Here is a 23,612-nt window from a genome sequence, read left to right on the forward strand (position 1 = left end):
ATTGTCATTGATTTGGAGCTAATGCAGTAAGTTATAATGCAGCAGGAGCTGTTACATCACCTGATGACTACACGTGAAGGTGCTAGTGAAAGCTGGTAGTCAAGGCCAGTCCCCTGTGGGTCCGCCACCACAATTAGTCTCATAAAAGTCACAATCAGATGTGTCTCAACATGTCTCCTCTGGTCATTACAGGGGACGCCGGGCGATGTGCTTTATAAGGGTATAAGCCGCCTGATCACAGAGGACAGTGTCAACCGAGCCGAGAGGGAGCGAGATGAGGCAATGTCTAAAGGCCATGTGGTCTACGAGGGCATCAGCGGACACATTCTCACATATGACCGTGAGTACTTAATGGCTAACTACAAGTTTGGTTTTACGCAAGATCGGGCCAAACACATCACATTTGAATGGTTTCCACTGAGAGAACTTTGTGACTGCACCTCGAGTCGGTCGTTGGAATAATTACACGTCATTGGGAATCACTGCAAATTTGAGAGAGGGCGTTCGACTAACTATAGTAATTTGGTCTTTTGTCATTTGTAGGCAGTGCATCTCAGACTCCTAAAGATGAAGGCCGGGGCCCTGGGCAGCCCGGGGAAATCATGGGCCTGAAACGTCCTTATGATGCTATAGAGGGAGGCATCTCCAGAGGACTTCCTATGAGGGATTCTCTGTCTGCTGCCAACTGTGAAGGTGAAATAACTCTGAATTTAATCATTTCCCAACCTCGTTTAATCACACTCGCCTCTAATTATTGATGGAATCTACTGTCGTCATTCTTGTCTTGAATGTCGCTTCTCCTCCACCTCCTCAGGTTTAATTGGTCGAGCCATGCCTCATGACAGAGACAGTCCTCACCTCAGTCAGTACAAGGACGCTCACCACATCCGTGGGTCCATCTCACAAGGTGGGATATCATAATAATAATGATAATAAAGCACATAAAAAAAAATGAAACTATGGGTATAAAGATATCGCTGCAAATTAAATAATTGAACTGAATGTGAAAGAGAATGTTAAATATCTTTTTTCCCGTACAGTCAGACAGCAGCAGAGCTGCATAGCAACAGGTTTTTTTTTTTCTTTCCTTTTCTTCCTTTCAAGAAACAGATTGCGCCTGTTTACCGAAACTCCTCTATTCGCATGAGTACTTTCACGTCGTTATTCATTTATGGCTCTGACGGCAGTAAAGTTAGATAACATTCATCAGTAACATGAGGCTGTGTGTGTTTGTCTGCGTGAATTGTGAAAACAATATTCATTTCAATATTTCAGGTATACCTCGCCATCTGGACCCTCAGGATGGATACCTCAGGAGAGAGGTCAAGCAGATGAAGAGAGAGAACTCCCCACCCCGTGGGCCCAGTTCTCTCTCTGACCCAATGAAGGGCAGAGAGGCCATGGTGCCCACTGTGAAGGAACCTGGACGCTCCATCCACCTCATTCCCAGGGAGGAGCTCAGGCAGCCTGCTAAAGACGGCATCATAACACAGGTGCTGCAGATACTATCCAACCCTTTGCACTCTGCACTTATACATTACAATGATTCATTCTTGTTGCGCTTCTCTTCTAGGGAACACCCATGAAGCAGGAGTCGGCTGGTTCAGGGAAACGTCACGATGTCCTCTCCATCATAGCTAGTTCGCCGCGCTCTTACCATAACGCGCCCTCCCACCTGGAGATGCGCGCCGAGCGGGGCCGCTACGAGGAAGCACCGAAGGGGCGACCCAGCGCGGTGGTCAGTACGGCGAGCACCATAGCTCGCTCCTCTCCCCTTACTCTTGGGTCAGAACAAGGAGGCAAGGCTCATCATAGCCCAGTCGGTTACGACGATAAAAGCAACTTAAGGACGGCTTACCCTGGACCCTCCCATCGTGGCTCCCCTTTGTCCAGAGAGGCAGGCCAAAGGCAGCATGATGGTATGTATAAGATCTTGCTATTGCTATTGCCTCGTCACCTGAAAAAGTACATTTATTTATTGAATCTCTTTTTTACTCAAGCTTCCAGTAAGAATCCGCCTCAGGAGCGTAAATCCACACCGACCCCCAGGGAGATGAGTGCCACCAAATCGCCGCTCCCCGGTGTTCCCGACCAACAGGCTTACGAGCGTCTGCTGCAGGGTCTTGGAGCCGCAGACGTGTACCGCCAAATCCCCATCGCCTTTGATCCTTCAGCGCTGCCTCGGGGCATCCCTATTGACCCAGGTCAGAGTCAGAGTATGAACTGTATTCAAAGATAAAAATGCCAAGTTCCATACGCTCTGGAACGTCCTGCAGACTTGGTTGGGCTAATCCAAAATACTGAAAACAAGGGGGGTTGTTCTCTGAAGACACGCTGTTACCTGTGAAACAGGGGTGCTCTGAAAACACCCCCATTAGCACTTGGTACATTCCTCCAGATGAAATCAAATTAACCATAGACTGTATGAAATTAACACGGCAAAAAGTCGGCCAATCAGAATCTGTCTTGTAATTGTTTGAATTCAATCATCTTGCCAGCAACTGAAGCACCACAATCACACTGTTGTAGTTTTTGCGGTGTTCACTCGATCTGAAAACAGTTGGACAGGTAAAACCAAACAGTTCAGGGAGGAAGATGCCAATCAAGCACAATCTCTCCACGCCCACAATACAAACATAACTGAACACATCTGTGCGACCGAGATGAAAGACAGACGTTTCCTACTCTTTCTCCACAGCGGCCTATTACTTGCCTCGTCACCTTGCCCCCAACCCGGCTTACCCTCACCCCTACCCCTACCTCATCCGCGGCTTTCCCGACACCGCCGCCTTGGAGAACCGCCAGACGCTGCTCAATGACTACATCACATCGCAGCAGATGCACCAGTGGCCCCCAGCCGCTGCCATGGCTGCCCAGCGCTCAGACCTGCTCAGGGGTCTGTCTCCACGAGATCAGCCCCTGCAACTGCCCTACTCTGCTGCCCCGCGTGGTAAGACTATCTGAGACCACCACACGCAGTGTTGGGTTCACCTCTCCTTACCTTGTGTTAATGATGCACGGACAATGATATTGATAATTATAGTAGTGAATTTTTTTAATATATTTTTCTTAAATCAATCAGTTGTTTTTCTGTTTTTTTTCCCTAAGACACAATTTTGCAGTCGTCACATAAATAAACTGTGGCTTGTAGTTACAGATAATTAGTTGTTGCTCAAGGAGTAAATCTTGTTTTTATTAGTATTTAAAAAAAAAAAGAAGAAGAAAAACATTGCATAGAAACTGTAGTAAAGCGTTTATTTCTCGTCAATTTGATCAAAGTAAGTTAAAATGCACTTAAGTTGCTCAGACCTTGATGCGTTCATTTAACATTTTGACCAGGTTGCTATTACTGACCAATAATCAGTAATCGGTCATTAATCAACTACTAAATATAACGCAGAAATCATTCAAAACTAAATGACGTTGGTTTGAGGACAAAATGAGACATTTGAGAAAATAATTGACGGATTAAACAAGGATCTCAAGGAAATTGTGTTGTTAGTTGCATTATTTCACCACCTTTTACATTCCTGAAACATTAACGATTATTATCAAAATAGATCAGTCTGTCGATTATTTTCTCCATTAATCGATTAATCGTTTGGTTTTCAGAATATCAGAAAACCTTAAAAAATGTTGAATGTTGACTGAGACCTGGAAATGATGATGTTCTCAAATGTCTTGTTTTGTCCACAAACCAAAATGATAAACTTTTAATGATTTATTTGTTATCCAGAGCGAAGAAATTAAGAAAATATTCACATTTAAGAAGCTTAAACAATCGGGAATCTTGTTTTAATTGCCGATTAATTTAGTAATCGATTAATAATCGATGAATCGTTTCAGCTCTACCCACATTATTGACTGTATTGTTTGTTGATCTTCTTCTCCTCTCCCTTCTGCCTTGTAGGGATCATCGATCTTTCTCAGGTGCCACACTTGTCACCTGTCCTGGTTCCTTCCTCTGCAGGAGCAGCCGGCTCCCCCATGGATCGCATCAACTTCATCCCCGGGGGAGCCGCCACGTTCCCTGGCAGGCCTTACACCACCTCCCCAATTTCACCAGGTACAATTGAGTTTACACAAGCAAAACACTTTCTTTGAAATAAAACCTGTGGCATATTTAAAGAAAAATTGTTTGTACTTTTGTGCAGTTGGCTCCTCGCACAAGATGCAAGGCACGCAGTCGTCCTCGGAGCGCGCAGAGCGAGAGCGGGAACGCGACCGGGAGCGGGACCGCGAGAGAGACAGAGAACGGGAGAGAGAGAGGGAGCGTGAGCGGGACCGGGAGCGAGATCGCGAGCGAGAACGCGAGAGGGACCGGGAGAGGGAAAGAGACCGGGACCGAGAACGAGAGCGGGACCGGGAGCGCGACAGGGAAAAGGGCGGATCTCTTGGAAATGTGGAGCACGCCCCCATCTGGCGACCAGGTGCATTGCAGTCACTATTTCACAAATGTAGTTTTAAGAGAGACTAATGCTTTTACTAAATTGAATAACTCTGTTGTGTGCGTCCCAGGTACAGAGCATAGCTTGACCGGCGGTAGCAGCAGCACTGTGAGACCTCCTTCCCAACCTTATAGCCACCAGCACTCTCCAGTGTCTCCTCGTACCCAGGAAAATGTGCAGCAGAGACCGAGTGTCCTGCACAACACCGGAGGCAAAAGTCTCTCTGTCAGCGAACACTCCGGCTCGTCTGTTTTACGGTAAACGGCACTTAAGTTCTGTTTCTGTTTTTTTAGTGCCAATTCCTCATCAAAGATTAATATTTCTATTACCATGGTTACTCATTTTTTTTTTTTTGACGCATCAGGTCCATGCCCTCGGGGCCTACACGCTACCAGAGTTATCCAGGCCACCTCCAAAGGACAGGTGTTCCCCCTGAGACCTACCCACCTGTCATGGACTCAAGTGTTGCCAAAGAGCAGAGCCGAGATGGAGGCAAAATCCGCGGTCTAAACAAGCATGTGCAAGACCAGCATGGATCTGCCATTAGATCAGACCCAAAGCTGTCCAGCCCCAGTCCGGGATTATACCCAGGTTCCTATGCCTCGGCTTCAAGCCGGCCCCAGCACCTGCTGCCTCCCCAGTCGGATAACCCACCTGGCCGCGGAGAAAGTGGCACACCTAGTAGGGAAAAGACTCAAAACAAACCGATGTCCATTCAGGAACAAGAGCTCCGAGCACTCGGTAAGACCACCATGACTGCGGCCAACTTCATAAACGCGATTATAATGCGTCAAATTTCTTGTGAAACGGGGATGCCAGAGACGGGCTCGGTTGTTGCCAGCAGCGCCACTGATGGTAAGACGCTCTGGATCCCAGGGTCCCCCTCATCACCTAGACCTTATCCCGTCAAGTCTGTGGCCTCTTGCACGCTGTGGTGGTTGGCATTATCAAATCAGCCCAATTCATTTACATTTTGTTTTTTTTTGTTTTTTCTTTCAGTGCTGTAATTTATTTTCCCAGTCTTATTAGTTTTTCTTCACAGACTTAAAGACCACCAAGGGTGCCCTCTGGAAAAGCTTTTTGCCTGTCTGAATTGGCCATAAGTGGCAGAAATCAAAATATAAAGAGGCAGATTGAAAGCTAATTGATAAAATATCGATGGATAACATTTGACTTTTTCCATGAAGAAGATCCTAGGTGTCCTTTAAGGTGTCATTTAAGATCGATAAAGCTGGTGGAACATTACGGCAAAACATCCTTTGCTGCTTATTTTTAATTTTTTTTAATTTTCTTTTCCATAGATAATGTGACTTGAATTTAATGTAGCACCCCTCTTCCCTCCTTTTTTTGGCTGCTTATTTTAAACTCGCGGACACGAGACGAATGTGTTGCGTCGCACGGCAGGAGATATGCCAGGTCAAAAGAGGTCGCTTGTAATTCAAGCACTTGAACGCAACACGTGCAGAGTCTTTTCCCCTCTGCATGTCTTATGAGGCGCTCCTTCGTGTAGCTGTTTACGCACCTTTTTTGAATCAAACTCTTCTTCACTAAGACCCCAAAACTGACCCCACTGAAAAAAGCGCCCAGAAAATAGAAGGAGGGATTTGAAAAAGGGGGAGGGAACTTCAGCCTTCCACGGGGGAGGGGGGTTCTACAGGTTCTGGCCTCCAAATCTCTGCATGTTCCTATTTATGGCTCGCTGTAATTTACGCTGATTTTATTTTTTAATTATTATTTAAATTCTTCTCCCTCCACACACACACACACACACACGCGCAACAGTCAACAAATCTCTCTCAATCAAGACTCTGGGGGAGGGGTTTGTCCGTCATTTGGAATGTGATTTTGTTTTTGTCGTTTCCTGCCTGTTGAATGATGATGTAGCACTTCTGTACTCAGGCCGCAGGGCAAAGCAGCGACTGCACGCTCACGTTCAAACGTGTTTGGACAGCGCTTCTCCGAGCAAATTCCATTTCTGATAAAGCGTCATCACCTTGCTTTTGGCGTACACTCACAAACTAGTAGCCAGGACCAGAGAGAGAAATAGAGGCTGTTGAAATGAACCCAGTGTCTTTTTGTTGTTGCTAGCTGACAAGGAAAACCACAGCATCCTGTCCCTATGGGGAACTTGTCCCTCTCTGGGAGGCCATACAGTCACTTCTGCCCCGCCCTCGACTTACATCATCCTCCGCTGAGATAAATACTGTAATACTGCGAGAGAGTTGTGTAAGAAAGCACCTAGTGAGATGTGACGCACAGGGGGGAAAACGGTCTTGGAATAGTGTCATCGTGGTCTCTGGAGCCTGCGAGCTGAGAGCCAGTCCCACAGTGGTTCAACAGTAATGTCGTAAATTTATTGCCTTTATGAATGGGTCTGGTTTGACTTAAGTTTTTTAGACTTAAGTCTTTGTACTACTAACTACTTGCATTCACAGTGTACAGTAAAGGCCTTTGTATTTTCTTTGGCTTGAAGGCAGCGCTTAATGCCTTTGCTGTGTCTGTCATAGAACGACGGGCTTCACTTAAAAGTCTTTTTTAATAGCCGCTTCGTTTATGAGCCACTGATGCAAAACCAGGCAGTTTTAGCACCGTTTCTGGCCAAAGCTAACTCACTCACTAGGTCAGTATGCAAAGAGGAGACTATAAATAATTATGAGATTTGTGTTCGCTTGTCACACACTCACACACACACACACACACGCACTGTCTGATTGTGTGTTTTTGTACACAAGCTTGCTCTTGCAGCGTAGGTGTGTAGATGCTACCTGAAATGTTGCAATATGTCTTTGAATTCTTCCGATTTTCGTAGAAAACTAATCTAAATGTTACTCATATGTGGATGTTATTTTTCTGTGTGTGTGTGTGTGTGTGTGTGTGTGTGCTCCTTGGATTTGCCTCGCAGCTCAACAGAAGATGGACCCTCACGGCCTGTACCGTCCTCCGTCTGAGGAGAGGCTGTCCCCGGGCCAGCAGCCCTCCTGCGCCAAAGGGAGTCAGAGGGTGGTGACCCTGGCACAGCACATCAGTGTAAGACGAGCGCTGCGTTACAAACGGCATTTTTTAAAACGTCCGCGTTGTCTGAGGTGAGGGTGAACGCATGTTTCATGGTCGCGGTGCCGTGTCTTCGCGTTACAGGAGGTGATAACTAAAGACTACACCAGGCAGAGCCAGCAGCAGCAGAGCTACCATGGCTCCCCTGTCCTGGACTTGACCCGTCCACCCAGTGCCTCTCAGCCCCCGCCCACGTCACAGGAGATGGCCCAAGGACAGCGCTATCCCGACGGCCTTGGCGGAGAACGCAGCCGAGACCAGTAAGTCAAACATGATCAACATAAGAGAAACAGAAGTGTGCGCCGTCTACTACATCTGCCCTTCCGCTGTGTTCTCCTCAGGTCGCCTCCTCAGCCCAAGACATCGCCTGTTAGTGTGTCCAACGACGGCATTGAACCAGTGTCTCCTGCTGGAGCCGGCTCTGAACCCGACATCCAGGGAGGGGCCTCTTACCCAGTCGAGCAGGGAGAGCAAGGGTAAACGTCACGGCACAGTTATTAAAATGAGCGGGCTTTATTAATCCTTTATTATTATTATTATTATTATTATTAATAATAATAAATAATTCTATTTTCAGCGTTTGAACAAACTGCACATCTGTGATGCTGCTCTTTAAGCACAAATTATGGTCACCTTAAAGTAAATGTGTGTATTGTGCACGTGCATGGTTTTTGATTGGGCTCGTTTCCCCCTTCGGCACAGAGTGGGCTCCCGTTCCCCTCCCAACGCCTCCCAGCCTCCAGCGTTCTTCAGTAAGCTGACGGAGAGCACCTCGGCCATCGTGAAGTCCAAGAAGCAGGAGATGATCAAGAAGATGACGGTGGTCGGCAACGACAGTGACTTCAGTGAGTCCGAGCGAACACGGGGGGGAAAAAAGAAGAGAAGCTTCTGCTGTGTGATTTAATCAAAAAACTCTGTTCATACCCTTAGACACTGGTCAGCCCGGAACAGAGATCTTCAACATGCCGGCGTCCACAACTGCAGGTAATCTCTCTCTCCTCCCTCCTCTCTCCTTCCTTCCTTCCTTCCCTCTCAGTCCAAGCTGTTAAACACCTTCTCCGTTTGCAGGACCCGTGAGCGTCCGCAGCCACCCTGCTCCCGAGACCCCGGGTAACTCCATCGGCCTGGAGGCCATCATCAGAAAGGCCTTGATGGGCAAATATGATGAGTCTGACGATCGGACCAGTGCAGCTAACATGATGGGCTCCGGTATGTCTGCTGAGGACTGTTACTCACAAGGTACAACCAGGAATCTTCTCACCATAGATGCGTAGTTTTTAAATGAAGAGTTAACATGTAGAGCTGAAACAATTAATCAATTACTTTTAATCGGTTTGAAGCTTTTTTTCCTGATTAAAACCAGATTTCCGATTGTTGAAGCGTCTTAAATTTGAATATTTTCTTCATTTCTTTGCTCCGGAAAACATTTGGAAACATCATTTCCAGGTTTGACGAACACCGATTTTCGGATATTTTATGGACCAAACGATTAATCGATTATGAAAACAATCGTTAGTTGCAGCTCTGTTAGCATGTTCAGAAACCTGAGACCTGTATGTTTGCTCTGAACGTTTGTCTCATCCGTTTCCAACAGGAGGAGCAAAGTCCTCAAAAGGCAGCGGGCGCTCCAACGGCCGCAAAGCCAAATCCCCAGGACCAGGTCTGTCAGGGGGGGAGAGGCCGTCCTCTGTGTCCTCTGTCCACTCTGAGGGAGACTGCAACCGGAGAACTCCCCTCACCAACCGCGTGTGGGAGGACCGGCCTTCATCCACAGGTTTTTACACGACTTTGATTTACTGTCTCTGGTGCAGTGAGGAGAAAACATGGTGTTGAATGTGTTCTTTTTTTGTCTTTTCAGGTTCAGCTCCGACTCCCTTCCCGTGCAACCCGCTGATAATGCGTTTCCCCAGCGGCACGGTCTCCGCTCCCTCTCCCTCCTCCGGCCAGCAGGGGAGCCAGGGACAAGGCTTAGGACCAGGACAGGGCCGCTCCTGGGAGGAGGAACCCAAGCCTCTGCTCATGTCTCAGTACGAAACCCTGTCTGACAGCGAGTGACCCCAAAAAAAAACGCTGCTGCACGACGACGACGACAATGACAGAACCGGTCAACGCAGACACACACACACGTTCGATAAACCTACGTTCACCATTCCACGCTTCATTTCCTCCACTTTTTCAGTCCACTTTTTCACACACGAGGCAGCGAACGAGCTGGGACACTTGTGTAACCGCGTGTGTGTTTGTGCTTCGGTGTGTCACTCCAGGATGACTCTAAAGGACAACTCACCTTTCTGTGTCTCTCTTCCTTTTTGTTGTTTTTTTAACTCACTGGCCTTAACAGTAGAGACACATCCACCTGCATCTTCTGGGTGCACCGTGCCGATGTGCGGACACTTGTTTGTGTGGAAGCGGATGCTGCGCTTGTGAGCCGGAGACGACATTCATCACAGCGAGGACCCTCTCACGTTTCTTCGCGGTGAACTTAGCTACCACTAAGAAAACCCGCGTGTTTTTTCCTCCCTTGTTTTCTTTCTTTGACCTGGTTTAAAATTCAGTCCAGTCCTGTGTTTGGAACGTGAGCTGAGACCTTGAGTACATTTTAATGGTGTCATTTGCTGTCTGTTATCTGCAATGATGTATCTTTTTTGCTTGGGGACGGGTGGGGGCGGGTGGGGGTGGGGCAACGATTGTTAAGCGGGAGGGTGAACGCGCCCTGATGTCGTCACAGGCTTGGAGAGAGCAGCCGAGGCCCGGCGACTCCACAGCGAGGACTTGCCGGGAGGGGACGGCACTGAGACAAGTGACACTTTCTCACTGTTTTTATATTAATCATGTCTGTGTTTGTTGAAAGCGTTTTTTTTCCGAATATTAAGCACTTAGTCGTCAGTCTGTTCACAATGGCATCTGTGTTTTTTCCCTGGAGCAGGTGGAAAAAAGAAGAAGAATGAAAAAAAAAAAGGACTTAAGAACGGCGTAGAATTCCCACCGCGGAGGCATCTTTGAGCACCTGCCGGTTTATTTTGGTCTTGGCAGCGACGTTTCCCAGCGCTCTTGCACTCGAAGCGACAATCTCATCTTAGCGAACGACGGATCGGCCGCTCGGAGCAGGCGCAGACCGACCTTAAAGCTGCTCGGAGGCCGGACTCCTCTGCGTCGTGCGGGGGTTAAATAAAAAAAAAGCCATCTTTCTATGAGCCCTCGGTCCACGGCGACGTCTAGGAGCTGGTGTCACGGTCCGACCTCTGACCTTCAACTGCCTAGTGGTGGACCTGAGCCTCGACTCCTCATCCAGGCAGATTTTGTACAGTTATGAGATATTTCCTAGTGTTAAGTGCCATTTATTTTACATATACAGTACTGAAGTTACCAACCGGCGCACAAGTTTTCCCCCCATACCCCCACACCAGGGTTAATACTGCTCATGCAGGGAATTTTGAAAACAAACAGAAACAACAATTGAATCGTCCTTTTTCTTTTTGTGCTGCATTTTCTTTTCTTTTCTTTTCTTCCAAATCCATGAAAGCCTTCGCTTTGAACAGTTGAGCTCCATCACCCTTTTTTTGTATTTTAAAGGCGGGATTATTTGTGACTCTGTGCAGCCGGGAGCGGTTTTCTGCCTCCTGACTGCACGCGGGAGCAAAGGCCGTTTGAGCGTATGTAGTCGTGTTAAGACGGACTCACGTCTTTCCTCTATAGTCTTTTTTTTTTTTTTTGTTACAGTGGATTGTCACAACACACACATGATGACTGTTAAATGACTACCTCCTCTTCCTCCTTCATCCTACATAAACCTGCAGAAATCAGCCAGATCACATCGATTTTTTTTCTAGTAAAAAATTGCAGCCAGGCTTTATTATTATTATTATTATTTTTATTATTATTCTTTTTTACATTTGTCTCTGCATGTTAGTAATGATCCACTGATGAAAATTGACGATTGTGACGATGAACAGACTAAGCCATATCCAGCTGTGTCCCCTGAAGTGATGACAGACCAATAGGTGTTTTTAAAAAAAAAAAAAGAAAGTATATCCGCTCTGTTTGTGTCTCTATGGTTTTTACGCCCGTTTAACTTCATTCTTAGTCCAAAACTAATCATGCAAACCTGCAAATGACACCGTTGATATCTGATGTGGTCCCCGGACTGTCCGTGGGGGTGGGGGTGGGGGTGTAGGGGGGGGGCGGGATTGACATCAACAGTACATTGTTCAACAGTTTTTGTGCATAATGATTTTTTCTTTTTTCATTATTTCTTTTTTTTATTATTATTATTATTATTATAATAACCCACTGTATAATAGCAAGGACTGTATATAAAACTGAAGAGATGTAAATATTTATGTGGCTTGCTTCGAGGTTGGTATTACAAAAAAGAGGAGAAGAAACGAACAGAAAAAGATTCACGTGGTTAAATTCTACATGCCCACCAGCAAGCTTTGTGGATAGCAGTGTAAAGATGAAAAACAAAAAAGACACTGCCTTAATGTTTAAATAAAAAGCTTATTGCCATTCATAGTCTCAAGAGTCCTGTTATTTATTGCCCTGTTGTAGTGATGATGTCAAAGCACCACAAGGGGGCAGTGTCAACTTATTATTTGACTGTGTTGTGAATGTGTGAAGGGGCGGGGCTTCTTTAAACACTGATGCACAACATTTCTTTTTCTTGAATGTAATTAGGTAAGTTGATGAAGTACAGTGTTGCTCAGCTGACTGTGATCTGATCTGTGATCTGATCTGTGATCTGCAGGTGTCGACGGTCAGACTTCCGTCTCTCTCTTCCGTCTGCTCCACAAGGTCAGTGCTAATAATCCGATTATAATCCACTTGTAACAGTGTTGCGTGTCACATGTCGAGTTGTTGCGGAATACTTAAATTTCAGGGCGCCGACTGTAGCGGCGTCCACTTTAAATCGGTCTCATCGTTCACCTCTGACCTCTGGCATCCACGAGGCACTTTCATCCAGAAAACTGCAGCTTTCTGCATATTTCTCTCTTTTCCGAATCTCCTGTTCCCCTCTGTAGGCCTCTGCATATCCCTTTTTTTTTTTAACACGTGGTTAAACTTGGGTGGGGTAGTCGTGGCCGGCTCTGAGGGGCTCTTGGGTGTGCGGGGTCTGAGGCATCTGGGGGGTGGTTGGTTGGGTCTCTGCACATGGTTCTATCATTTCTCATCCTGCAGGGGGCTAGAGGTCCTGGTCTTCCAAAGACTGTTGCTGTTGGACGCTCCGTGGCCCTGGGTCCTGATGTCGACACGATCCCCCTCCTAATTCTTCACCCCAGGTGAGTAAAAAGTAAAGAAAAAGGTGGATTTTCACAGATTATGAACGTTATAATCTCCTCAAAAAAGGTTTGGAAATGCAATTATTTCTCCCCTTTGCTAATAAGGAATAAAGTGTAAAAATGGCCAATATGTGTTGTTTTGTGTCCTTATTTCCAACTGAAAACATGAGTTAAACCTCTTCATAAAAGCAACTAATCAAACCTTCCTACGATATATAATACAACCCCAATTAATATTAATAAAAAATAATTTTAATATTTAAAAACATGTGTATTTTGAATGGAATCCAGATTTTTTCACAGACACTGAATTATGTGAAAATCCAGACACTGGAGTTTAAAAATAGCTGTGGTCTGGACAAAGACTGTAAAAATGATTTGAACAATTCTCCATATATTGCAAATTATATGTTCTAACTTCTCTATGTGGCTGTAAAACTGTTCTATTTTTGTCTGTTTTCTTCAGGAACGCTGCACCACATTAATGAAGACACCACGGAGTCTGTGGCGAGGAGAGGAAAACACAGGAAGTGGAGCTGGGGGGGTGGGGTTGGGAATTTCATGTTTTATTCATTTATGATATACAATCTTTTTTTTAAATTATTTTTCCTCGATCAGAACAGGAGCAATTATTGACGTACAAAAATATAAAGAGAATTATGAAGTGCCTCGATGCCACATAATATACAACAGGAAGAAATATTTTACAGTAACAAAATCAAGTGTTAGGAAACACACACAAAAAATATCTCACACACAAAACCCCCCCCCCCCCACCAAAACTCACCTCCTCATCCTCACACACCATCACTGACACATAACTCAACTCTGCACCTGTCTTACCACGGAACTTTAAAAGTCAAGTTTTTATTAACTCGGTTTTATTCTGAAAGAGCCGATGTGACTTTTCCCCCGTGACTGTACTTCCTGTTCCCCTCGTTAAAGCCCAGTAGCTCCACCTACTTCTCGTTCGTCCTCCTCCACACAAAAACCCGCCGAGCGTCTCCCAAAAAAATACTAAAAAAAAATCAAACAAATTCACAACCTCAACTGAGAAGTAGGGAATATACAAAAAAAAAATGTTCTCCAACAAAATAAAAGTGAAATTTTGAGGTAAAAAAATCTGAAGACTCAATATTTGCAAATGTTGGCGAAAAACAGGGAAATTGTAGTTTCATAGTTTGTTTTTATGCTTTTTTGGATCCGTCCAAAAACGACCTTTGACCTTGACACCATCGGCTGCACCAGCAGCACTTAAACTGTAAGTTACACAAGAGTATAAATAACAACACGCTTTAAATGAAATGTGATGTGATCATGTGACACTGCACTGACTATTTCTCTACACATGCACTCATAAACAAGACATTTACAAAGATTAGTCGTTAAGTTTGAGTGGTGCAGCGCGATGAAGTGAACCAAAACCATGTCGTTGATTATTTTGTTTCTAACGGGCGATGTGGTCCTACGGTGAGTTTTTAAGCGTCACTCTCTTCATGAATCTTAAGAACAACAACATTAACATGTTCAAATGAAGTTCATCCTAAACCAAAACACCTTTGACCCAACGTGGTGGAGCATTTCACATTATTTTTAACCAGATTTCATAACTGAGATACTCTTAAAATAGACTTCAGTATGAACTCGATACAAACCACTGTTTTTGAGAGTGTTAATTCATGTCGGGGGGGATGAACGTCGTCTTTGGTCCAAAGAAAACAAGTGCAATAAAGCCACATGAGCAAGCTTTGCATTGGTGCGACAGGGGGCGCCGTCATCTGCGCTCTTGACCGTCACCGTCACCGAGGTGCGACAGTCCAACTGGAAGAACAGCGACGGCCACCAATTTGTCAGCTCTTGTATTAAATAAGACATGAACCATTCAAGTGCGGCGCCACAGGACCGAGTCCCGCTCTAAAGACCGCATCAGTAGAAAAGTCTAAATACACTCTACGGGTTCCCAAAGTTTCCTCCACGGCTAGTAAAGATAAACAGGCAGGGTTTGTGTTTTTTTTTTGGTTTTTTTACAGGCTTTCAACACGTCCTCCAAAGAGCACACGCGATGATCCTCCTGCGTGTCTACAGATCCTCCGTGTAGATGATACAGGGACTCGAGTCCTCGCTCGACTCCAGCTGCACAGTGGAGACGAACCAGCGGCGGGAGCCGGCGGCGTTGTAGTTGAGCGTGGTGCGGTAAGTGTTCTTGGCGTGTTTGGGGTAGATGATGGTGGTGCTCTGGTAGCTGACGGGCCTCTGCCGCGGCTCCAGGTACACCTGGGACTTGTAGCTCCTCCAGGTGCAGTCCCGCACCGCCACCACTGTCTCGCTGAAGGAGGTCGCCGTGGGAACCGGAGCGCAGTAGACCCGGTCCCGGTAATGCTTGTCGGAGTCATACTTGACCTCAGAGTTGCACCTGGGAGAGAAAAAAAAAACACGTTTTCTTTCACACTTTCTTAAAGGAATACGTCACTGATTAGCATTTAGCTTTGTTTTAGTAGAATAGGGGTAGTATATTAAATATCTTTATTCTTTTCTTTGTCACGTGCCCACCAGTGACACTCGGTCCAAGCCCTGAAAGTGCAACGCTAATTCCACACTTTTTAGACTCACTCGTAGGGGGGCGGGACCTCATTCCGCCATCTTTGCTAACAGCTACGCTAACAGGACCAAGTGTCACTGGTTAGCACGTAGCAAAGGAAAGAATGAAGATGTTTCTCAACTCAGGGGAAACTGAGGTTGGGAAGCAAAATTCTTCAAAAAACACTAGCCCTCTTCTAGTAATGCTAAGCTAAATGCTAATTGGTGAAGTATTCACACTGAAAATACTCCTTCCACTAAAACAGGAAACACTGACACAGTCGTGGACTGAGAACACGACTGTGAAGCGTGTTTGACGTGTGTTTTGGCTTCAAAACACAACTATTTTGACATCGGTAGTATCTTGATAGTTGTGTTTTACACAGTAATGGAGTAAAACTCAGGCCGCACGGTTGGCGTGGTGGTTAGCACTCTTGCCTTTACAGCAAGAAGACCAGGGTTTGAGCCCCGGTCGCAACAAGGGCCCTAACAACCAGAATTTCCGAGTGAGATTTGTGCTTCTTGTTGCTACACAAGCTCAGTTCAATTCTGTGTGTATGAGGGAGGCTCAATCATCTCAAAGTGATCACTAGATGGCAGCGTTGAAAAGTCAAACTGAGCGACCGCAGCTACCGAGTCCCCTTACTTGATCTCCTGCTCTGGTTTGGGGTTGACCTCGATGCTTTCTCCGAAGAACACGGGGAGCATGCGGGTCTTGGGGTCCGTCCCCGTGGAGTTGAGCAGCAGGTAGGGCAGCTGTGTAGAAAACACACACACACACAGTGAAACATCCACCAACTGCTGAGCTGTTTGTCATCAGCCTGCCAACGTGTCCATTCAAGGAATTCCAGTAAAAAAAAATCCCAGCATGGTGGAGTGTGAGCTGTTTCACAGCCGAGCCAGCGACCCAAATTAAAACCACACTCCTCCTCCTCCTCCTCCTCTTCCTCGCTGCTCCTGCACGACTGCTACTACAAAAACAATTAGACGCAGCAGCCGGAGCAACACTTCCATTTCACTTCTGATAATGACACAGATGAAGTGTTGGTGGTGAAAGCATTCACTGCAGTCCAGACGCTGGCTGCAGACGTGTGATACACACACACACACACACACACTGAAAATAGGCCTGCATGTGTTGGGGTCTACGGTAGTTAATGAAACGAGGGAAATTCACTCGCAGAGAAGTCTGGCGGCGCGAGCAGCTGTCATTCAGGATAAATAAGGATGGGAGTGATGATAGTGCAGCTCGCTGAGTCTCACGCAGGCTTTTTTTTTTTTACTAAAGAAAGAATCTAAACACAGACGCGCGTCAGGTTGTGATTTTAAAGGATTTTTATCTCAGTTTGTCACAAAATAATCAAACTTGCAATGACCAAACACAATAAATAGACTCCTAAAATGTCTAATTATCACGATAAGGTAAGGTAATAAATAAATATAGATAAATAAATAAGGTAACCCTTTAAAGACAGGGTGAGAGTATCTTATGCTATGCTTTAGCAAGTGTTTGTTTGTGTATTTAAAAGTACATTTTATCGTGATAATCCCTGACATTGACTCATGGAAAACCTTTTTATTGTGATCAAATAAAGTCCTGTCTGAACTTTATTTATAAAGCACTTTAAGCCAAAAGAGTTTGTCGGTCGTACACCAGCAGAGATTTGATAAAGACAAATATATTTCCAAATTAAAAGTTATAGTATTAAAAATCTGAAATCCTGGCCTGAGTAATTAGAAAAGAACCATAGCATTATGTCCCAGTTTGACGTACTGTTACTCGTTTACTCGCCTCATTTATAATCCATAAATCTAAACGGAAGGATTTAAAAGCTTCTTAAATGTGGATATTTTCTTTGTTTCTTTGCTCCGGGGAAAAAAACAAAGAAATCATTTTGGTTTGAGACTCTCAGAACATCCTCATTTCCAGTTTTCTGACATTTTATGGACCAAATGATTACAATACTTGACAGATTAATGGATTATGAACATGAACTTCAGATTAGGGTGAAATAAGATGTTTCTCTGTTCGTTTTAACGAGGTCTGTTGAGCTTGACCCTTGACCTCTTGTGCCATCCACTCCCTTTAAGCCCTTTCACATCCTGGGGTTTACAATAAAGGATGTTTTCCTAGTTTTTCTTTCTTCCTCCCTCCATTTAATGACACATAATAGCTTAATAGTTACCAGTGATACAAAAAATGCATTCATTCTCTGTCTGTGCTCTGCATTTTTGTTCAATTTTGAATCCAAATAATGGACATTTCCTCCTTCGCCCACCTTTTTTTTTGTTTTACAGAGCTGTAAAACGAACAACAACAACAAAAACACTCTAAAGATACTGATTTTATTGTGGAAAAATGTGATTTTCAATAAAGAAAATATCCAAAATAATAATAACAACGTCTCTGCTACTGTCAATGAACTAAAATATCAGCATTTATTATAAGTTCCTGAGAACAAATGTACATAAAAGACTCTAGACTAGTCTAGTTTAGCGTGCGAGCATCAGTGTCACACAGCGAGGCAGATTTAGAAAAAGTAATGAGATCCGTCTCCTGTCTGTCCTCCTCTGCTTAATCCACTGACAGTTGAGACACCTCCTTGAAGTGGACGTGTGGACATAACCTTAACCAGCTCTGAACGCTGTGAGACGCAAATATACTCAAATATGATCAATTAAAACCCCCCCTTCGCTTACGAGTGACGGCTCATCACGCGCTCGCAGCCGCTCTAACGAGCCTCCTGCGCCTCAAAATAGGACGTGAGGATTGTTCTTACACAAAAACAACACAAAAATAGACAGAGAACAAAGTGAGCACACACACACACACACACACTGAGTGTCTCCCCCTCTGACTCTCATACTTTTTTTCCTTGATGATGTACATTTTATTTTCCTCTTCACACAGAGACAGGATTAGAAATACAAGGAGCAGGAGGAGCTGGAGCTGAACTTTAAAGGGAAAAAACCACAGAGTAGAGGACAGCTACTAATCTCAACCTCCACAGGATTAAAGATCTCTCTCTTTCTCTCTTTCTCTCTCCCTCCCTCTCTCTCCTTTCAAGCTGCAGCAAACTGATGTCGTGCAACTTCAGACGCTTTAAAGCCACCCTGACCTGCACAGACACGTTCTCACGTCTTGTGAAAGTGGGAGTGACCGGGAATCAGGTCACAGCGAGGGTGTTTTCAAACGTCCCCCCAAAAAAAGAGTCAAAATGACCTTCAATATAAGTTTCCGTTGAATTGATTTGTTCTTTTTTTTTGTCAGAATGTCTGGAAGTTGAACCACTGAGATTAGAGCGAATGGATAACAGTGAAAATGGAAAGGATCTGTTTTTTTACTCCACAGACAGACAGTCAGACAGACAGACAGACAGACAGACAGACAGTGAGCGTAACATGAATAAATCATGAAAAACACAGACTTCCAGATGCTGCTGGTGTATTTTTAGCTCTCAGCAATCGTTCATTTTGGGACGCATGAATAAATTTAAAGGTCTCCTTTCTGATACTCGGCAACTGAGACTTTATAGCTTCTGGATTTTGTATTATATTCCATGAGTATGTTGTATTTAAAAAAAAGGTTATGACTTTTATACGTATTTTAGATCATTTTGGAACGGCACAAACACACAAACCAAATCTTACGACGTCAACAAAGTTCCCACACGCAATCTGCCGTCTCACCAGTAGATGACACTAATTCTTACACACCGCACCTTCAAACAAGGACAGGAAACACAACTAATTTTACACGTCTGTGTGAGTTAGTCCTCACTTTCTCTAATTCTCACGTCAACGTGAATATTGAAGGTCTCGTGAACACGCCTGAGAACCTCGAGGTTGTACGGACGTTGTGACAAAGTAACGCCCTGGGAACCAAAATGGGCAACCAAACGACGTTAGAAGTTTCCGTATATATATATATATATATATATATATATACATATATATATATATATATAAACATATGTGTATATATATAAGTGTGTATACATATGTGTATATATATGTATATATATATATATATGTGTGTATACATATATGTGTATATATGTATGTATATGTATATATGTATATATATATACACATATGTATACACACATATATATATACATATACATATACAGTATATATACGTATATATATACACATATATATGTATACACATATATGTATACATATATACACATATATACATACATATATAGACATATATAAATACACACATATACATATATATGTATATATATACACATATATACACATATATGTACATATAAGCACATATATACATATACATATACATATACATATACATATATACACACATATATATATATATATACACTGCAGATGTGTCTGTAATGAAACAGCCTGAACACTGCCGTCTCTTCAGAATCCACACACCTTTACTCGGCTACTTTTAAAGCTCTCTGTCAGGTTGAACCCCTCTACTTTCCTGCCGGGGCCCCCCTGGGAGTCCCTGGACCCCAGTTTGGACAACACAGCTGGGCCTGATCAAGTCCCTGACCCTGGTGACACCATGTCAGAGCCCAGCTGATGCACCAGCGTGGAAACACAAGCGTTTTACTGGACTATAGATGAGTCTTCATGCAACAGCAGCAGCAGCAACAGTCTGCTCTGCTGAGGAATTCACAGAGACAGAGACAGAGAGAGCGAGAGCTTCCAGATGTGCAGAGACTACATTGAAATGTGTTTTTGGACAAACACATTGTCATTATTTAAATTTTCTCTCTTCACTTGCAGGATTTTTACAAAGTCAAAACAACCACAGGCGTGAAGTGAGCGCAGTGTTCCGCTTCTTACCAGTTTGCCTTCCTTGCTTTCCTTCTTATAAAATCCATGGTGACTTTCCACGGGCGTCGCGCAGCTGCTGGAGCGCGACTCGATCAGACCCGGGGACAGGGAGCAGAAGGGCGGACTGGGACTCGGGGGCAATCCGGAGTCCGGGCTGTCGAGCAGCCCTTCCCGGTTCTTTCCTTTGAGACTATCATCCATCGCTTGTAGGTGAAGGTGCCCCACCATTTCTGGGACAAGTCAACCAAAAAGCAGCCCAGACGGAGTCTCCCTGACCGAGTCTTTACTTCTGGGTTTTAATCCAAACAATCCCGGTGTTCAAAGTGTTCCAGCCGGACTTCTGCAACAGACCATAAACCGGCTGTTAGTGTCCCCCCACACACACACAGACGGTTATTTTCTCTCCTCTAACGTTACTGTACCTGTGCGTCGAGGAGGAAAAAACCCCGCATGCACCTTTAATTCCCACAGTTATTCCTCAGAGGTGTGGAAAATACACAAAAGTTCGTCACGTGACACAAACGAGTCCAGAAATCACGCAAAAACAAACAAAAAAAACAAAAAGAGAGGCGACCATGCGTCTGGTTCTGGCACTGATCTGGATCTGGATGAAGAGCGTCTGCGCTCTGCTGCTCTGTGTGTGTGTGTGTGTGTGTGAGTGAGAGCTGACTCTTAATGGTCCTTCCAGGGTTTCTTTTTTTTCTTCTTTGCACCTGGACCCAGTCCAGCCCCCATGATCTGGATCACTTCCATGTTCAGCCGACAGGGGAGAACACGTCCTCCTCTCTTCTGCTGTGGGTGTTTATGATCCACGGCTCTGCGCACACACTCATGTCCTTAATCCTCGTCCCTCTCTGCTCTCAGATCCTCATTTAAATCACATCCAACACCTTAATATCAAGTGAGTTCCTCTTTTTTTAACGTAATTTGTACATTATTACATTATTAGTAGAGTAATGAGTTGCAGTTGTGATGCAGTAAAGCTCTCAAAGCTACTTATAGCTACTTATATTTTACTAGGTCCGAATTAAAATCAATCAAAGGTTATAAGTGCAGTAAATATTTAAGAGTTAAAGGAATACTTCACCCATTTGCATTTAGCTTTATATTACTAATAATATGGGGTTTTTTTAGCGCTGAGTTTGCTTCGCAATAGTATTTTTAGTGTTAGTTTAGCATTTAGCTTTGTATTAGTAAAATAGGGCTAGTATTTTTGAAGAATTGTGCTTCCAAACCTCAGAAATATCTTCATTCTTTTCTTTACGTGTCCGGGGGTGTTAGCATAACAGCAAAGATGGCGGACACTGTTTACATTCTGGGAATGAGGTCCCGCCCCCCCCAACGAGTGAGTCTAAAAAGCGCGGAATTAGCGTTGCAGTTTACGTAAGAATAATATATATTCTTAATATATAATATATATATTATATATATATTACTTGACTCAGGGGAAACTGAGGTCGGGAAGTACCCAAGCCTAATTCACAAAATGCTAATTCCGCTCATAGGGGGACGGGGAGCTCGTTCCCAGAGTGTAAACAGTGTCCGCCATCTTTGCTAACAGCTACGCTAACAGGACCAAGTGTCACTGAAGAAAGAAAAGAATGAAGATATTTCTCAACTCAGGGGAAACTGAGGTTAGAAAGTACCATTTTTCAAAAAACACTACCCCTATGCTAGTAATACAAAGCTAAATGCTAATCGGTGAAGTATTCCTTTAAGCAGAGTGAAGAAAACTATGAAAACTTCTATTTATTTGTCCCTCAGTGGGGAAATTTACATTGTTACAGCAGCAAGACAGTAAAGATAAAGATAATAAATAATAAACATGCATTATCAAAAAAGAAAATGACAATATAAGAAGATATTAACACTTAGACTATAAACAGTTAGTTAAAAATAGAATGTTGAATGTGCAGTTTTGCAGAATACAATCATAACTCAGCTCTCTAAGACAGAAAAGTACTTTTTTTTTTTCCCCCCCAAACTAACACCAAAGTTTGGTTCAGTTTGCGTGTTTGCAAAATAGTAGATTCCCAGAATGCCGAGCAGGTTAGTTTTGAGTGAGGTGAAATGTTGTTTGTGTATTGTAGGGTCCTGGGTATGACACTAAACTGCATCCAGGCGGAGTGGGAGGGGGGGTGATCGCGCGTGAGGATGGATGGATGGATGGATGGATGGATGGATGGATGGATGGATGGATGGGCTACTCACACTATGTTTGAGATAGATCGCACCCCTGATGTGGAACATCTTCACAGACACAAACAGCTGTATCATCTGCATATGGATTCATATTAGTTGTAGCTGTAGTGTGTAACTTTTCATATAAAGAAGTGTCTTTTAGGCTTAAATTAATGTCAAATGAGTTCACACTGCCGATTAAACCTACACATGACTATAGCCGTGTTTCCATGATACAGTCGGGGCTTGTGTTTCCACTGAGAACAGGACCTTTACTCGGGAGGCGGGGGGGGTGTCAGCAGCTTGTGACGTCGTACACGTGGCGTGGGCGACGGACAAAGACACAAGAGACGACAATGGAGGACATGCAACGAAGAAAAAAAACGCAGCCATTCATCAGAAGACTCTCCGTGACCCCTCCCGCCCCTGCACCACTGCTGTATACAAACAAACACTCCTTCAGTCACATCCCATTGTAGTCCATTTTCAGAACATCATTTAAATACTGTTACTAGGTCTACTGACCTGAAACGTGACGAGGTATCCAGACGTGGTCCGAGAATGATCCGTCAACTGTTGTCGTGCTCAGTGTGAAGTGTGAGAACGTCTCTGTTGAGCTGAAGCAATCATCAGTCACTCACTGCCCTCAGTGGAACAGTTTGTTTTGGTTGAGAAAGTATTGAGCCACAGAGAGAGAGAGAGAAGTCATAGAGGAGTGTAGTGTTTTTCATGAGACGTGTGTGTGTGAGTGTATTTCAGGACTGGGTGGAGACGGGTGGGAACCCTGAGCATCCACCAGTGTCTAATTGAGAGTGTATACACACACAGAGCAGACAAAGCAGAAGTGAGTGAACAATCGAGCAGACAGCATTCATCAGAGGAGGCCGAGGAGGAAGAATTAAGCCGCTGTTGACGGCTCTCCCTCTGCACAGCGTCTGCACTCGTACAGTTCCTCTCACCGACAGCAGCTGCTGCCAGAAGGGAAATCAGAGCGTAAATAAGAGCGGGCGCGGAGCAGCACAAGAGCGGACTGTGTGTCCTGAGTGGTTGATTGTATCTTTGATGGTCCAGCAGCTCTCCATGGTGATTGCCACAGAGTACCAGGGAAAATCATGCGAAATGTGCTTCTTTTTTCCCCCACTTCTAGTTCTCATGAAAGCTTAGATAAGTCTGTGTCGGCCTGTGTTGTTTGGAGGATGAACTTAACGCTTGTGCAGCTCTAATCCTGAACACTTTGTTATTGTTTGAAAGG

At 44.5% G+C, this 23,612-nt stretch overlaps 2 protein-coding genes across 11 annotated transcripts in view; one reads left to right on the forward strand and one right to left on the reverse strand.

Annotated features, from left to right (window-relative positions):
* ncor2 (nuclear receptor corepressor 2) overlaps positions 1-11,525 on the forward strand; it is a 75,831-nt gene extending 64,306 nt beyond the window's left edge. For 6 of the 9 annotated variants that reach the window (XM_058635068.1, XM_058635074.1, XM_058635070.1 and 3 more), the window contains 19 exons: positions 193-340; positions 544-693; positions 815-907; positions 1,276-1,493; positions 1,574-1,919; positions 2,001-2,204; positions 2,699-2,950; positions 3,911-4,066; positions 4,155-4,430; positions 4,519-4,705; positions 4,813-5,303; positions 7,351-7,475; positions 7,584-7,759; positions 7,841-7,975; positions 8,202-8,344; positions 8,430-8,483; positions 8,568-8,738; positions 9,094-9,273; positions 9,358-11,525. In XM_058635068.1, the coding sequence (XP_058491051.1) occupies positions 193-340; positions 544-693; positions 815-907; positions 1,276-1,493; positions 1,574-1,919; positions 2,001-2,204; positions 2,699-2,950; positions 3,911-4,066; positions 4,155-4,430; positions 4,519-4,705; positions 4,813-5,303; positions 7,351-7,475; positions 7,584-7,759; positions 7,841-7,975; positions 8,202-8,344; positions 8,430-8,483; positions 8,568-8,738; positions 9,094-9,273; positions 9,358-9,554 (3,702 nt within the window). In that variant the 3' untranslated portion in view covers positions 9,555-11,525. The remainder of the gene's footprint in view (positions 1-192; positions 341-543; positions 694-814; positions 908-1,275; positions 1,494-1,573; positions 1,920-2,000; positions 2,205-2,698; positions 2,951-3,910; positions 4,067-4,154; positions 4,431-4,518; positions 4,706-4,812; positions 5,304-7,350; positions 7,476-7,583; positions 7,760-7,840; positions 7,976-8,201; positions 8,345-8,429; positions 8,484-8,567; positions 8,739-9,093; positions 9,274-9,357) is intronic. The other 3 variants (XM_058635072.1, XM_058635075.1, XM_058635071.1) reach the window with 1 other exon arrangement.
* Positions 11,526-13,323: 1,798 nt separating this feature from the next.
* On the reverse strand, positions 13,324-22,985 carry rflna (refilin A). 2 transcript variants are annotated; one of them, XM_058637322.1, is made up of 4 exons: positions 22,886-22,985; positions 20,189-20,519; positions 16,002-16,111; positions 13,324-15,191 (listed from the first exon to the last, which is right to left on the reverse strand). In XM_058637322.1, the coding sequence occupies exons 2-4, from the start codon at positions 20,405-20,407 to the stop codon at positions 14,858-14,860; spliced, it is 663 nt and encodes a 220-aa protein (XP_058493305.1). In that variant the 5' UTR covers positions 20,408-20,519; positions 22,886-22,985; the 3' UTR covers positions 13,324-14,857. The 2 variants fall into 2 exon arrangements, with proteins under 2 accessions (XP_058493305.1, XP_058493304.1); XM_058637321.1 differs by lacking the exon at positions 22,886-22,985 and adding an exon at positions 20,602-20,925.
* Positions 22,986-23,612: the final 627 nt, after the last annotated feature.

Source organism: Solea solea, chromosome 8, assembly GCF_958295425.1.
Source record: "Solea solea chromosome 8, fSolSol10.1, whole genome shotgun sequence".
Taxonomy (NCBI): domain Eukaryota; kingdom Metazoa; phylum Chordata; class Actinopteri; order Pleuronectiformes; family Soleidae; genus Solea; species Solea solea.